The sequence below is a fragment of the Diaporthe citri genome, assembly GCF_014595645.1.
Source record: "Diaporthe citri strain NFHF-8-4 chromosome Unknown scaffold_4, whole genome shotgun sequence".
Taxonomy (NCBI): domain Eukaryota; kingdom Fungi; phylum Ascomycota; class Sordariomycetes; order Diaporthales; family Diaporthaceae; genus Diaporthe; species Diaporthe citri.
Genome location: NW_025064849.1, coordinates 2,334,800 through 2,350,138, shown reverse-complemented (window position 1 = coordinate 2,350,138; position 15,339 = coordinate 2,334,800). Strand labels below are relative to the sequence as shown.

The 15,339-nt window shown below is 55.0% G+C and overlaps 3 protein-coding genes across 3 annotated transcripts; 1 reads left to right on the top strand and 2 right to left on the bottom strand.

Annotated features, from left to right (window-relative positions):
* Nucleotides 1–857: 857 nt before the first annotated feature.
* Nucleotides 858–1,953, bottom strand: INS49_009796 (uncharacterized protein; the record flags this gene model as incomplete). Its single annotated transcript, XM_043170524.1, has 2 exons — nt 858–1,433; nt 1,570–1,953. 2 exons carry the CDS (start codon nt 1,951–1,953, stop codon nt 858–860), a joined length of 960 nt encoding a protein of 319 aa, XP_043025089.1.
* Nucleotides 1,954–5,990: 4,037 nt separating this feature from the next.
* Nucleotides 5,991–11,203, top strand: INS49_009795 (uncharacterized protein; the record flags this gene model as incomplete). The annotated part of the gene is made up of 6 exons (XM_043170523.1): nt 5,991–6,022; nt 6,799–7,347; nt 7,534–9,101; nt 9,207–10,654; nt 10,796–10,853; nt 10,962–11,203. 6 exons carry the CDS (start codon nt 5,991–5,993, stop codon nt 11,201–11,203), a joined length of 3,897 nt encoding a protein of 1,298 aa, XP_043025088.1.
* A 2,842-nt stretch (nt 11,204–14,045) lies between these two features.
* On the bottom strand, nt 14,046–15,212 carry INS49_009794 (uncharacterized protein; the record flags this gene model as incomplete). The annotated part of the gene is made up of 1 exon (XM_043170522.1): nt 14,046–15,212. One exon carries the CDS (start codon nt 15,210–15,212, stop codon nt 14,046–14,048), a length of 1,167 nt encoding a protein of 388 aa, XP_043025087.1.
* Nucleotides 15,213–15,339: the final 127 nt, after the last annotated feature.

Genomic DNA, 15,339 nt, shown 5'->3' with positions numbered 1-15,339 from the left:
TCACTATTCTATTGACTTGCTTGCAGCACCCAAACGAAAACCCCCCCTCCCCCTGGTAGGTGTGTTGCGGATCAAATACCGGTATAACGGGACACAAGATCTGTGCGCTCGCCTGTGCGATACGGGATCAGGAGATTGCTGTTGTGGAGGCTTTGGTCCAGAGATCAGGTCAGCAGAAAGTTTGTATGACGGACTGTTCACAGTGGGCAATGAATTGTATTCCGAGCATTTCTCTCGAGACTTCGTACCGTTTGGTGGAGGCGGTTCGACGGCATTTCGAAGGCGGCAGAGAATACGCAGAGGAAGAAGTTGAAGATCACGGAACATAGCTGCACAGTATTGCTAATAATATTAGTACCATAGTAGCGAAGATTAAAATTTAGCCCGCAAGTGCCTCCCTGCCTACCTACCTGTGTACGGGTAGTAATGCCTTCAAGGCGACTGCACACATACTGGAGGCTGATCCGAGTATTCGTGCCGCTTTGGAGTAGTTAGATATTTGGTTTTGCCACCAAAAAAAAGGGGGGGGGGTACATCAATACTCTCAAACTTCTAACCCTAACTCATGTGTGCCCATGTGGGCAAGTGAGTCTATGCAGCTTCTTGTTTCACTGATCACCTTACCAAGCTATATACAATAATACCCTTGGAAGGTCGACTTCGTTTTATTTCAACTAGAGCTTAGCTAATCAAGAGCGCATAATTCACCTGGCTGCTAGATAGAATACATGTTCAGAGCTCTTTTGTCGACCCGAGACGAGGGTCGTTCGAAGCCACACCCAACGGACAGCGAGCCGAGTCCAGCAGGGGCCCCGGCGCCTTCAACCGACAAACAGGAGCGTTCCATCATCCTGCGATTAACGCCTACGCCGAGGGAACAATTTCTCGTAATCGGACCTATGGGTCCACTGCACAGCCCCGTACTCGAGGAACTCCCTCAGCCCAGGCAGGTCCCTCGAGAACCTCCGCCTGATCTTGGCGCCCCGGGCGGCGGCCTTCCTCGCGGCGCTCGTGAACGTGAGCGCCATCTCCATCCATGCCAGGCACGCGCCGGCGCTGTTGGCGTACGGCGGGTTGCGGTACTCGACCGTGCCGTCGATTTTCTGCCTCTCCACGTTCCACGAGAGGTTCGTGAAGTTCCAGGCGTAGTACCTGGTGTGGCCGCCCGTGCGGTCGTGGTTCATCACCTTCTTGAGGTCCGCGATGCCGCTCATGTCGTTGATTATTTCGAAGCAGCGACCGATGCTCTCGGAGCTCAGGTAGGGGTTTTCTGTGTAGTTTTGCTTGCAGTAGAAGTTACCCCTCGCACGGTGTGACGGTAGGAGAGCCTGTAGGCATGGCTCGAAGTAGACGATGGCCTTTGACAGGGCGCGGAGGTCCTTCATGTTCCAGCACATGGAGGGCTTCAGATGGACGTGCAAACCGCAGCTTTCCTAGAATGGATAAGAATTTTCAGCATGGAACGCTTGTAACGACAGTGAGGTTTGACAAAGTGACTCTTTGCAGCTTGAAGAGACTCCAGCTTGACTCGGCAGCAGAACTGCGTGCCGTAGTCAGACAGTCACTCACATTGGCTTCAAACAAGTATCTGTCTCCCACAGACCGAAACATTGACTTTACTTCGTCGCGCCACATTTCTGTCATATCATAGGCCATTATAGGCGACACAATCTCCATCGAGACCTGCCGCGCATGATCCTTCCGAATACTGCCATCCCGCTCGATAGTCCACAAGGCGATGGAGTATCCTGACCCGTAGCGCGGGTCGCCCTTGATGCGCATCCTGCCGGCTTTCCCATGACGCTCCATGTAGTTGTCAAAATAGCTGCAGACGCGGGAGGCAAACTCTGCGACGGCAGCTCGGTCGTCGGAATCGCCAAAACGCGTGATATCATCGGGAGAAAAACGGCTTTCTGCCCTCAGGTTGGTCTCGACCTCACACCCCAGTGTCATGGTCTGCCGTTCATAATCTTGCGAACTGATCGGTGCCGCTGGCCGGCTTCTGCTCCTGTCACGGTTGACGACTCGAATGTACTGGGTGTGTTGAGGCATGTCTCCAGATTGTGCTTCCCGAATCCAGTCGAAGGTGTATTTAAGCCAACAAAAGAGACGAGAAAGTCGCTGCCTATGTAATTAGTGTTTTTTCGAATCCGGGCCAGCGGAGGGGTGCAGAAGAAGCTATTACAATGTACAATCGCAGGTCTAGCCATATCACTTGGGACAGTTGGTCAATTTATACGCCGAGACTCTTTGTAACGTCTGAGTAGGCTCTTTAAATGGTCCATTTTTAGAGACCATACATAGAGAGGTCGAGGGCGGCATCGTGATGCGGGTCCAAAGCATATCTATGTACATAGTGGATCCTTGGGATTATTTTCGACTGAGCAGGCTCTTCAAATTGGCATGATGGAGCGGACGAAACGATCGTGACCACTATTAGTAGGAGGACAAAAGAGCCCATAGCCTAAGAAAGACAAGGGTCGCTTGTGATGGTCAGTAAAATGCGCGCCATTGTGCTGACGGACCCACAACCCTTGTGCCAGATTCAATCCTTTGCCTTGTGCCTCAGACCTGCCCCGAGGGCTAGGCGACCATGCCACCCAGTGGAGACTTTCTATTTGTATTCAGCAAGGTTGAGCTGTCGAAAACATTGGGAGTAAAACAAGAAGAGTGACCACATGGACAGCCAAATCTTTCGGATACTCCTGCTGCGAAGGGCAAGAATGTTGACTAGAGATGTTTCTATTTTAACTGTTCCGAATTTCAAGTCTGACGTGTAAATATACACCTGGTGCATATTCTTGATGGGCAGGACTTTCTCCCATCGCCAAAGTAATATGTTGAACACATGAACCATTCAGGCTAAGCTGACCTATTTGCGGAAAGGTGGCAAACACAAGGGACCAAGTAGTCAAGGGTCCTCTGTCGCCCTAAGCGGCCAGTGTCAATTTCAACGGCCGAGATGACGGCTCCACGAACATTTTGGGATACATCTACCTCACATATTATTATGGATCTATACGTGGCGTCTCTGAGGGTCCTGCCTGCAGGCCTACGGTAATTTCAGACACGGGCGACTCCTCCAGCATGGTCGACGAGGTTTTGTGCACTAGGCTTGCGCGACACACCGAACGGGCGAGTTGGTTGACCCAACGGGGAAGGAAAGGCGAGATTCAAGCCGCTTAGACTGTCCTCGTGCAGCTACACAGTAGAGACTGGAGTGAATTTCATCAAGTGATACAGATTCTGTCCTTTTAGGGCACGAAGCAAGAGTCTTCGAATTAATCCAGTAAGGATGATACGAACCCTTCGGACTTTGAAAGTCAGTTATCCGACCAAGACCAGACAGATATTAAGCAAGTCGCGCAGTGGTACGCCTTGAGCCCTATCACGCCTGAGACAGCTTGTCTTGGTGAAGGGAGTGTTTGGCCGGCGGGCTGCGCAATGACGACACTGGGGTGCGACCTCCGAAGGGTGCAACCGTGATCCTTGTCCAGCAAGATTGACCTCGACGCCACAATCTGTACTGTGTAAGTGGCTGTGGCACGTCACGGCAGTCTGCGACATTCCATACGGTGCGACAGGATGAGAATACCTTCGTTTTACTTGTAGAGTAGAGACGTTCGACATGAATCATTAGCAGAATGTATCATTATTTATTAGCACGGCAGACTAGCTTAGGCGCAACCTGCAGTGGCTCGAGGGCCCATCGGATTTCCACACCCAAAAGCTTGGGTCGGGTGCTCTAGGATAGCAAGGAGGAACAGGTGGAAACCCCTAGCTGGAAGCCAGTCCTGTCGATCTCTGCGGGCTAATGAGCTACGCTGCGGCGTGCTCGTCGTCCTATCCTGACAATCCGGGACAAATTCTCCGCTTTCCTGGAGGCAGCAGACCACAGAGAGACGCGCCGCTTCGCCCAGCCTGGCAACTGCCAGTTGTTTATGCGTTGGCCCATCCTGTCGTATGACTGCTATACCACCACATAGGATCTACGATTCATCTTGATCCAGGCCAGGCCGCAGGTAGGCAACGAGTTGGGCGATGACGCTACGCAGGCTCGCACGCAGCCATGTCTCAGCCGGCGCCTGTAGACCAGCGGTGACAGCACCCGCCGCGCTGTCATCAGGTCTCGTTCGGCGGGCTCCTGATTCCCACCGCGCCTTCGATCCAGCAGAGCCGGCACTGCGTTCGGAGTGGAGCACGCTACTACCGTGCTATGCAGTAGCACTTGCGACAGCAACAAGTTTCGCGGCTTGGGTGTCGTGCGCCGGGGAGCCCTGGCTTGGATGAGCGCTGCCGCCGACCAGTCTTCGGGAGGTTTCAGGGTTGTCCATTTTTCGGTGCTCTTGGGGCTCTGATCCCACCAGCATGGGCCCCAAACCGGTTCTGGAGCGGCGCATGACACGGCGTGGTCGATGATGGGCAGACGGGCGATATAGACCACACTCACTCACACACATCCCTCTCTCCCACCCACACACTGATAATGCCGCTTGCCAGATCTGATCTTCACGGCGATTGCCGTACAAACAGGCCCTCAGAGTCAGTGCGCGAGTTTGATAGATGCCAGCAATAACACTCGTGCGCAGATGCGTTGCACGGAGAATAGAATTTGACTGCACACACAGTAGATACCCACGGAGAGTCATACACAGCACGCACAGCATCGAGCTCAATTCAACAACCTTGAAAAATCTTGGAAATTGCTGGCTGGTTGCAGCGGCTAGCCACTAGCGCGGCTGTGGTGCCTGCGGTGCTTGGTCATGCTGGTCCATGCTGGGTGTCTGGCTGCTCGAGGCGGCACTGGCTGTGGTGCCGTATCAGACCCAGACCCTGAGAGGTCACAACCGCACTTGTGAAGATCGCAGCCTCTGCCAGTACGTAAACAGGTCTGGGTCTGTACTCGCAGGGTCCAGCAATTCATTAACATGCTTGGGACTCAGCCAAAGAAAAACATTCTGCCACTTCTGTCAGACTGCGAGGCTGCCAGCGGTGGCCAGAACTGACGAGGTGGGGTTTGCCAGCTCCAGGTTTTAGAGTTTCGGCTGGTGAGCTGTTGCTTGAGAGGGGCGAATGCGATTTTTCAACTTTCCCATCTGATTGATTGACTGCCCCGTACCGTATGTACCGCAGACGCGCCTCCCCAGAACTCTCACCCCCCACCTACCCCCTCCCCCCTGTCCGAGACGGAAGGAGCAATGATCGCCAATGACGAAGGGTACTGGGTCCAACCTGCCGACCTTGTCTGCAGTGTCTGCTGGGGTACACATGTTAAGAATAGCTGCTCGAATCGTCTGTGTGCAGTAATACTAGGGACGAGGCCGCCCTCCGTCCCAGCACACGCACAGGACCAGTCCATGCTTGCCCGATGCCAGTCTGCCAGTCTGCTCACAGTGAGGGAAAACGAAAACAACCCCAGAAATCCAGAACTCGGCCGCCAGACCCACCCAAGCCCGTCATTCAGGAACCCCCATCCCGGCCTTGCAACCTTCCCCGTCCACAGCCAGGACCACTCTTTCAGCCGGCCCTTTTCGCTTCTGATTTGCGTCCCGTCCCACCTCGCCACCACCACCCACGCCTGCGCCTGCTGTACCCGTTCCTGTACTGTAGCAGCTAAAGATGTGCAATGCCTAGGACCATACTCGATGCCATCCTCACCTGGCAGCCTAGTCAACTCGGAAACGGTATCTGGCAAGACACCGTGACACCTCTCCCCACCACCAGCAGCGCATTCGGATTCAGACACCACCGAGAGCTGCGACCTGCTGCCGCCTCGCGCGCCAACACCCCCGTGGATCGTCTTGCTGCTGCTGCCGCTGCGCTGTAGCCAAAGTCCAGCCTTAACGTTGGTTGAAAGGGACCTGTCCGCTACTCCTGGACCACCATTCCGCACTCCACTGCCTCTTTCTCCGTTCTGCCCTACCCAGTTGCACGCACAACCCAAGGCGTAGTGGCACAACGCCATAGTGCTCCTACAGGCCATTGGATCAATGTCGGGGATCGAAACCGCAAAATTCCACACGTACGTTCCCCGTGTCATGGCTTGCCAGTGCGCACCCTCACAATTCTTAAGTAGAAGACGCTGTGACCGTCCCACCGACCAGTCACGATACTTCGAGACCTCGGCGCCCACCCCACCCTGCACTGCACGCCTTGTCACGCTCACACCCACGCCCGACGGCTCCATCTTGTACGAGGCTTCTAGGTCTCCCACCTGAAATCCACAAGCAAGCCGGCCATGGACTCAGGTCAAAGCAAGGCGGCGGGTCACTCAGAACCTCCGGCGGAAACACCCCAGAGTTCGGAGCCCATCGAACAGAAAGACTTTGCCCAAGTTTCCGACCTGCGAGATCGAGCAGATTCCCGCCGTGGCAGCTCCACCCCTTCACATCCTGCACCGCCTCCCCGAACCACCATCGATACTTCTGTGCCCTTGTTCGGCAACCACCCGAGTACTGTTGAAACCCCCAGTGTTCAATCGACCTGGAGTACTACGTCCGACCACCAGACTGGTCATGGCAGCCAGGCAGACCCGGGGGACCGAGTCTTCCCAATACGTTCTGTCATCAGCGTCGGCCCCTCGACTAGGGCCTCAGGCGAGTATTTTCCGCGAATGCCGACCGAGGGCGGTGGCACCTCTCATGCACCCGGCAGTTCTCGGTTTGATACAGAGACACCGACCAGGCGCGCTGGTAGCATTACGAGTGATTCCGTGCTGTCTTCAGTCCCACCAAACTTATCGACTTCACAAGACGACGATACGTATCGCAGGGCACGCTCGAACACGACAGGACCCAGGTCCAGTGTGCAGGCCGACGCCGAACGGCATCGATCGGGGCCCCTCAACTTGTTCAACGACGATTCTGACGATGAGGGATCGGAGCCGGCCAGGGACGTGCGCTCGGGTCGCGGTGGAAGCTCGGCCGGACCAGAATCTACAGGTGGACAGCCTGACATCCCTCCAGACGGGTTCGTGACTTCACGTTTCAAACATGTCATGACCGACGAAGGCCATTTGGTCATCACAGGAAGGGATGGGACGCTGCAGAGGTGCGAGGATGAGCCGATTCACGCGCCCGGTGCTGTCCAAGGGTTCGGCCTCATGCTTGCCATACGCGAAGAAACCGATGGACGCTTCACTGTGCGATATGCAAGTGAGAACTCGAAGCGGATCATCGGCTACACGCCCCTCGAACTTTTCCGTCTCAACAACTTCACAGACATTCTCACTGAGGAGCAAGCCGACAATCTTCTGGACCACATCGACTTCATCCGGGATGAGGACGCTGATCCAGCCATAAACGGCCCAGAGGTATTCAGCATGTCCATACGACCACCGAAGAAAAGGTAACCACCGTCTGTCCTGCTTTCTCCTTCTCTTGGTCGCGAGTACCCTTTTGCGGATTGTAGTTGTCACTTCAACACTTTCTCAACAGACTGTAGTGCCTCGATTCTGTGGCCTGTCCATCCCTTATTGTGCACCGCCAACCATCGATTGCTCCCTGTTCCATGTTCGGGCTGACTCGCTTGCAGATCTATCAAGTTGTGGTGTGCAATTCACGCTCACACAGCTCATCCCGACCTGATCATATGTGAATTCGAGCTAGATGATGACCATGATTTCCCATTGAGGCCAGACGATGAGCGAACCCCAGACCTCCCAGCAGATACACTTCGATCAAACCCAACCATGGACGAGCTCACGGAGAGTACCGAGATTTCGAGCAAGCCGCTGAGAGTTCTGAGGAGTGCCCGCAAGCGAAGAGGCGAAGCCGGCGCCATGCAGGTCTTCGACATCATGTCCCAGGTACAGGAGCAGCTTGCCTCTGCGACAAATCTCGATCGCTTCCTGAAGATCCTAGTGGGAATAGTCAAGGAGTTGACCGGCTTCCATCGGGTCATGATATATCAGTTCGATGCATCGTTCAACGGGAAAGTGGTAACGGAACTCGTTGACCCTATACATACGAAGGACCTCTACAAGGGCCTTCACTTCCCTGCATCAGATATCCCCAAGCAGGCGCGGGATCTCTACAAGCTCAACAAGGTGCGACTTCTCTACGATCGGGATCAGGAGACCGCAAGACTTGTCTGCCGCTCAAAAGAGGATCTAGATATCCCTCTGGATATGACGCATTCCTATCTCCGAGCCATGTCACCAATCCATATCAAGTATCTCGGGAACATGGCGGTACGCTCGTCCATGTCAATATCAATCAACGCCTTCAACGAACTCTGGGGGCTTATTGCTTGCCACTCATACGGAGCAAAGGGCATGCGTGTATCGTTCCCTATCAGGAAGATGTGCCGGCTTGTTGGCGACACTGTCTCAAGGAACATTGAGCGACTTTCATACGCATCGAGGCTTCAGGCTCGCAAACTCATCAACACTGTACCCACAGACAAGAACCCTTCGGGCTACATTATCGCATCGTCCGACGACTTGCTAAAATTATTCGACGCGGATTTCGGCATGCTATCTATAAAGGGGGAAACCAAGTTCATGGGCAAGGTCGATCACTCGCAAGAGGCTCTCGCTATGCTCGAGTACCTCAGAGTGCGCAAGTTCAGCTCCGTCTTGACCACGCAGGATGTCAAGGTGGATTTCCCAGATTTGCACTATCCTCCAGGCTTCCATTTTATTGCGGGGCTCTTGTATGTTCCGCTCAGCGTTGGTGGCAGTGACTTCATTGTCTTCTTCAGAAAGGGCCAGGTACGGGAGGTGAAGTGGGCAGGCAACCCGTATGAAAAAGTCATCCAGGAGGGAACCCAGAACTATCTCGAGCCTAGGAAGAGCTTCCAAGTGTGGCACGAGACCATTCTTGGCAAATGCCGCGAGTGGTCCGAGGAGCAGATCGAGACCGCAGCGGTTTTGTGCCTTGTCTACGGAAAATTCATCGAAGTCTGGAGACAAAAGGAGGCCGCCCTTCAAAACAGCCGGCTTACAAAACTCTTACTGGCAAACTCCGCGCACGAGGTGCGCACACCCCTCAATGCTATCATCAATTATCTTGAAATAGCTCTCGAGGGTAGTCTGGACCAGGAGACCAGAGACAACCTAGCCAGGTCACATTCCGCCTCGAAGTCACTCATTTACGTCAGTAAGTATAGTCTCCTGATATGCCCCACTGGAGCGTCTTTTTTTTTTTTTTTTTTTTTTTTTTTTAGGAAATCTGTCCCGTGAGGAATGCCTAACAGAGCGCCAGTCAATGATCTTCTCGATCTCACTCAGACGGAAGAAGGCAACAACCTCGTCAAGGACGAGATTTTCGATTTCGTCGCATGTGTTAGAGAGGCGACAGATCCCTTCAAAAATGACGCAAAGAGAAAGGGTATCGATTATGAAGTGGTTGAGCACCCAGGTTTGCCGAAGTACGTGTGTGGCGACCAGAGGAGACTTCGCCAAGCCGTGTCCAATGTGACCGCCAATGCAGTACAGCACACGTCCGAGGGGTACGTCAAGATCGAGGTATACTCTGCTGAGGTTCAAGACACCAAAGTACGCGTGGAAATCATCGTACAAGACACAGGGCGTGGGATGAGTGACTCCCAGCTGGATGCACTATTTCGCGAGTTGGAACAGGTATCGACTGAGGAAGTAAACCTCTCGGAAGAGGAACCGGAGACAGCTAAGGACAAGCCGGAAACACTAGGTCTGGGACTCGCGGTAGTGGCTCGCATTGTTCGAAATATGGATGGGCAGCTGCGTCTGAAATCTGAGGCCGGGAAAGGGTCCCGATTCGTTATCCAACTTCCGTTTGAGATGCCACCGAACGATTCGCCGATGGCACAGGATGACGGATTACCTGGTTCGAACTCTGTTACGGGATCAGCCGCTTCTGTGTCGACAACACGTCCGCCTGCCCGGGAAGGCGAAGTGATGCTCGTTGATCGTGGGAGCACAAGTCTTCACAAACAATCGCTGACGGTCAAAAGGAGCTTCGACAATGATAACATGAGCCTCGATAGTCACAGGACTGGAACGAGTCGGGGTAGTGCACAGAGCTCCAAGAGTGACGCGGAAAGGCTCATCGACGCCATCCAGACACCCTTAGGGATCGGAGAGCCGGAGCCGGAAACGACCAGTGTACAACGACGGAATTCGAAAGGGGCTTACCACAGTGGCAGTCCCCGGCACATTGCATCACGTTCCATGAGCCCGACCCGGCCCTTTGGCCGGCCCAGGAGCCTGCAAAGATCGGTTTCGTCGCCAGACAAGAACACGGAGCAAGAGGTCTCAGCCAATGTCGACACGCCTGATGCCCCAGTCGGGCTCGACTACATCACCGACATGAAAACACCAATCCGACCTGTCAAGATACCCGACGAGTACCACGACCAACCTGAAGCGCCGGCGCAGCCCAGTGAGACCTCAGGCGTCTTGTTTGAGCTCGCGGACGAGGCGCCACCCGCCAAGGCGAAGGCCAAATCTGGTGCAACCACCATTGATGGCAATGTTCACAAGGCAGGCAAGCCCGAGTCAGCCAAACTACGGGTATTGGTGGCAGAAGATGACCCCATCAATATGAAGATACTACGCAAGCGATTGGAGAAGGCTGGCCATACCGTACACCACACGGTGAATGGCGAAGACTGCGCTGCAGCTTACAAGGAAAGAGCTGATGACTTCGACGTGGTTCTCATGGATATGCAGGTAAGGCGCTCCCTGCCCGATCCCCGACGGAGATCTCAAGATGCAGATTGCAGCCTGTTGAGATCTCAAGCAAGTATTTGCTCCGCATAACTCTGCCTAGTCGTGTTCCTCTTTCACACAAACTGACACAATATTGCACAGATGCCTCTCATGGACGGCCTCACAGCGACCAAGACGATAAGGGAGATCGAACACTCGGGTGAGCATCAGCTCCTCTCTTCAATTTCTTCGAATCATGGCAGGATTCCGATCTTTGCGGTTTCGGCCTCTCTGCAGGAACGCGAGAGACAAACCTACATGACTGCAGGGTTTGACGGCTGGATCTTGAAACCCATTGATTTCAAAAGGCTCGAGGCCCTTTTATTTGGCATAATCGACGATCAGACACGAAATGATTCCGTGTATGTGGCTGGCGAGTGGGAACGAGGCGGTTGGTTTAGGAAGAGGCTGGAGCTGCCCTCGCAGGACAAGGCAAAGGACGCTCCTCCTCTCCGAGAAGTTGAGCTGCATGGCAATGAGATCAACGCCGCCAGGGACAGCATGTCTTGAAAACCTTCACGCTCGCTCCCACGTGCCAGCCAAAACTCTCCAACCAGAGTCTCCTGGGGACCCGATCGTCTAACAACTACCATTTTGTCCCACTTCTTCCGCGTACGGTCGCCTACGGTCCGATACCCAATTTGTATTTTTGGCGTTTTGGTTCTTTATCTCGGGGTGTGGGGCGAAAGGAGACAGGCCTGGAAAATATACGATACCCGGCATTTTGCTTTCATTCAGATACACGATTGGGAGGAACTTTTGCATATACACACCGCGAAAGGCTTCATTGGCAAGGGCGTTCTTCGGTGCATTTAGGTGGAGTACGAGGATCTTGAGAGGGGGGTGCGAAATATATATGAGAGGGGAGTCTGGCGGCGGAGGCGGCAAGGAATCGATATGGTGGACGCGGGACTATTCTGCTACACCACCCAGCCGTTCGTGTCCGAACGTGGTCGAAGTACAATCGATTTAGGGTCCGGAGCTGCAGGACAGGGTCTCTTATCGTTGCGGGCTGAGCACTGAGATCACACCCGAGTGTTGAAGGCGGACGAAGGCTGACTGTTTGATGAGCGAGGCTCGCGAGTGCGGTATGTTGGAGACGGACCTTTAGAGGGAATATGCGGCGGAGCTACGTATTCCTGCTCCCAGGCTACGAGATGAATGCACATTCGATTCGCGGCACCTGAGGGATCGACTGACTGACTGACTTAGTGCCGGTCGTGAAAGTGGTTCCGGGCGGCAGTCCCACACGGGCAATTGGAGCCAGGCCCCCACGCATCAAAGTGAAAGGGCGAGCGTACCAAGCCGCTTTGTGGGTTGGGTTGTCGTCTGAAGCCTGAGCCGACTATTGGGATCGATCACGCACCCAAGTCGTCATCGTCCCCGTCGCCCCCTTTGCGACAAGATAGCCAACAACCTCGGGACGGATCCCACTGGTGTGGGCCACCTTCCACTCCTTGCTTTTTCGCTGCCCACAGAATCTGCCAGCCCAGCCCAGCCTTCACCAAACAAGAGTCACATCCCCACATGGCGCTGCAGCTGGTGGCTGCCCAAGATGCATACACGGCCTTGCCTGCCCTTTCCCCCCCCTGCCCAAGCCGGAAGGATCGTTTTGTTACCAAACGCTTGGGTCCCGCCCCTCCTATCCCCTCGGCTGGCTCGCAATCATGATGAGCCAGCTTTCCCAGCCATTTTTGACGGGCTCGGCTCTGCACTGGCATGGCAGTCCCCCCCCCCCCCCCGATCGAGATTGTGACCAAATCCCGGGTCTCCGAGGGGACGAGGACGGCGGACCTACCGTATCTAGTGTACATGCGTGATGATGATGAAGGAGACACCGAACTCCCACCGCGAGAAAGAAACTCCGGCCGCCTTGTGCCCCTCCCCCCCTCTTCCGGTCCGCACACCCACACACATAGCAGGTAGTCAGTCAGTCAGGCACCTTCCGATCGCCGAACTTGCTTGCCCCCTGGGTGCTCCACCCCCAATCCGAGCCGCCAACCAGCGCGACGCGCGAGGTACCTTGACAGACTGACTGGCTGACAAGAGACCACCGTGGATCCCTTCCTCCTCCCACCCTCTCCCCCATAGTTTATCCGGGGACGAGGGCTCGGAAGATGTCCTGGAGGGAAAGGGACACATAGATACAGAGGGGAGAGAGTAGGGCCATAGGGCAGGGGGATTCGTGGGTCCCGTCGCACCGAGAATAGGACCAGCAAGCCAGATACGCTGGTACGCAGGGGGAGATGTGCGATCGGGCCGGCTCCGGAGGGACCTAACAAGATGTTGCATTGAGGAAGTAAGGAAGGAAGGGGAAAGAAAATAGGCACTTGTTTAGGGGCCCCCTCCCAAGGTACGCCTGCGTTGCTACCAAATGGCGTCATCTGGCATGGCAAGACCCTCCACCTTTTCCCCTGGAGCCCCGATGGGCCAGATGGGCGGTCTGGATTTGTTGGTTCTTCGCGGTGTGTATGTACGTGTGTGTGCGCAGACTATCTCTGTATGTGTTTTGCGTGTCTGTGTGTGCGCGGTTCAATGTCACGTTGTTGTGGTTGGCGGTGGGCGAGCGGGTTGGTCGGAGTAGGGCGGCCCACGAATCTGCAGGTCGTCCATGTATAATCTATGCATTTTACAATGGCGAGAAAAAGTGGGCCATTTGCGTGTCGAGCGAGCGAGCGAGCGAGCGAGCCAAAAGGCCGAACGCACGAGGTACATACGGCACGGTATGTGCATTTACTGACCTGCAGGATTGCTCACCCGTTGCTGAGGACTTATGCAGGTACAGGGCAGGCGTGCATGGGGGTCGCGCAGGCCGGCAGGGCGAGATGAGACATCGATGTACATTTTGAAATTTTACTTTATTTTTGCAACTGTCTGATCAACCGACAGGGTCCAAATCTATCTACAGCTAACCAGCCCCGTCTATATGCAGGATATGGAATCTCTATACATCTCGGGTCATTTCGCCCGCGCCATCGCTTTCCCTATTGCCCATCGGTGTGTGTAACCTCTCTGCCGGCGAGCGAGATTCTCGCCACCGCGATTCGGTGGATGCTATCGCAGTATTGCAGTGAAAGAGGCCACAATTGACCACCGGCCGTGGTTGCTGGAGCTTTGGCGGAGTTGCCATGTGGGCATGAGAAAGTTTCTCAGGTTTGATCGTGCTCGCATTCTGTTCTTTCTGTTGTTCTGTTCGCAAGTGGGAATGCCCCCTTTTCTCAACGAGCACACCCTTGTGTACCAGCAAGCCCAAGAAACGTAGCACCCAAACGCCAATCAAATCATGACATGGCTTCGGTCGTGATCAGCGACTTCTGCTTGTTCGCAAACTCTGTAGCTAGCCCGCACCTTGTTATGGCACTTCCCAAAAGTTGGGTCCGTTCACGTCTGGGACATCATTAACGGCTGTCATCCCGCTGTAGTCGGCGTCGCCCATCCAGAAAATCGGGTCGTTTTCGAATCCGGCGACGCCTGAGGTAGCAATGGCGGTGGCGAGGGCGGGATCCTCTGTGACGAGCGCTGTTGCAGACGCGGCGTATTTGTTTCCGTCCTTGGCCAGCTTGCCAAAGTCGTCGAAGTCGGTGCTGCCCATTTCCATGGCGCCGAGCAAGCCCTCCGGATCCCTCCCGAGGCTGAATCCAGTGCTAGATGTGTTTGTGCGGCTGAAGGTGCCGATGGGGTCGAACTCGTCCCGGATGAAATCGTCAACCTCGGACACCTCGCCTGAGGTCAACGTGGGGGGCTGTTCAAACCCAGCAAAGCTCTGGGCCTGGCTGTAGCTCGACGGGGCGAAAGTGCCCAAGTCCTTGTTAGCAAAATCAAGACCGATGTGGCTCCAGTCGACGTCAGGCTGGCTCAAACCAGCACTGAACATTGGCTGTTGGTGATCGTCCATGTTACTGAAGAAATCGTAGTTGTCGGGCATGAACGAGCCCGAGGCCCAGCCCGTGACGCTCGAGAGATCCAGAGGTGGTAGTTGGGTGTTGGACTGCGGGACCGACGAGGCTGCGGTCAGGATGGGCGAAGCCGTTTCGGAGTTGGACATGCACTGATCCTGCGCCTGCGGCATGCTACCGCTGCTGCTCGCTGACGACTCATTGGCGAGGTCTTCCATGGAACAGTTGGCGCCGCTGCCACCGCTCTGCGCAGAGTGCGCCCGAGTGAGCTGGTAGGGACCAGATTTCTGGGACGCCTTCGCGTGCTTGTAGGTTGGCTTGTGGTGGCCGTTCTCGTCGAAGGTCAACATCCCGTCTGAGGTCTGGGTGCTAGCCCTGGATCGGCGATTCCGCACCAGCTTGGAGGCCTTTGCATTTGTGCTCGAGCTGAGCTCCTGCTCGGAATCGGATTCGGGCACCGTGTCGAGCTGGTTCTGCTCCTTCTTGTGCGAACAGGTGCAGCGACCACCATGGTTACAACAGCAGCTCTCCCTGTGGCCGTCAACGGTAGCCTGCAAATGCACGCATTTGCTGGTCTTCTCGCCGCAGTCGCACTTCACATGAGCCGACTTTGAACGGCGCATATTGCGACAGTGCGAGCACTGGGATACGGGGCGACCCTTTTTATTGATGTGCTGCAGGGGCCGATCTGGAAACCTAATGTTAGCGACCAGTTCCCATCAAAGGTTTGCCCAGTTCGCGCGTTGTGCA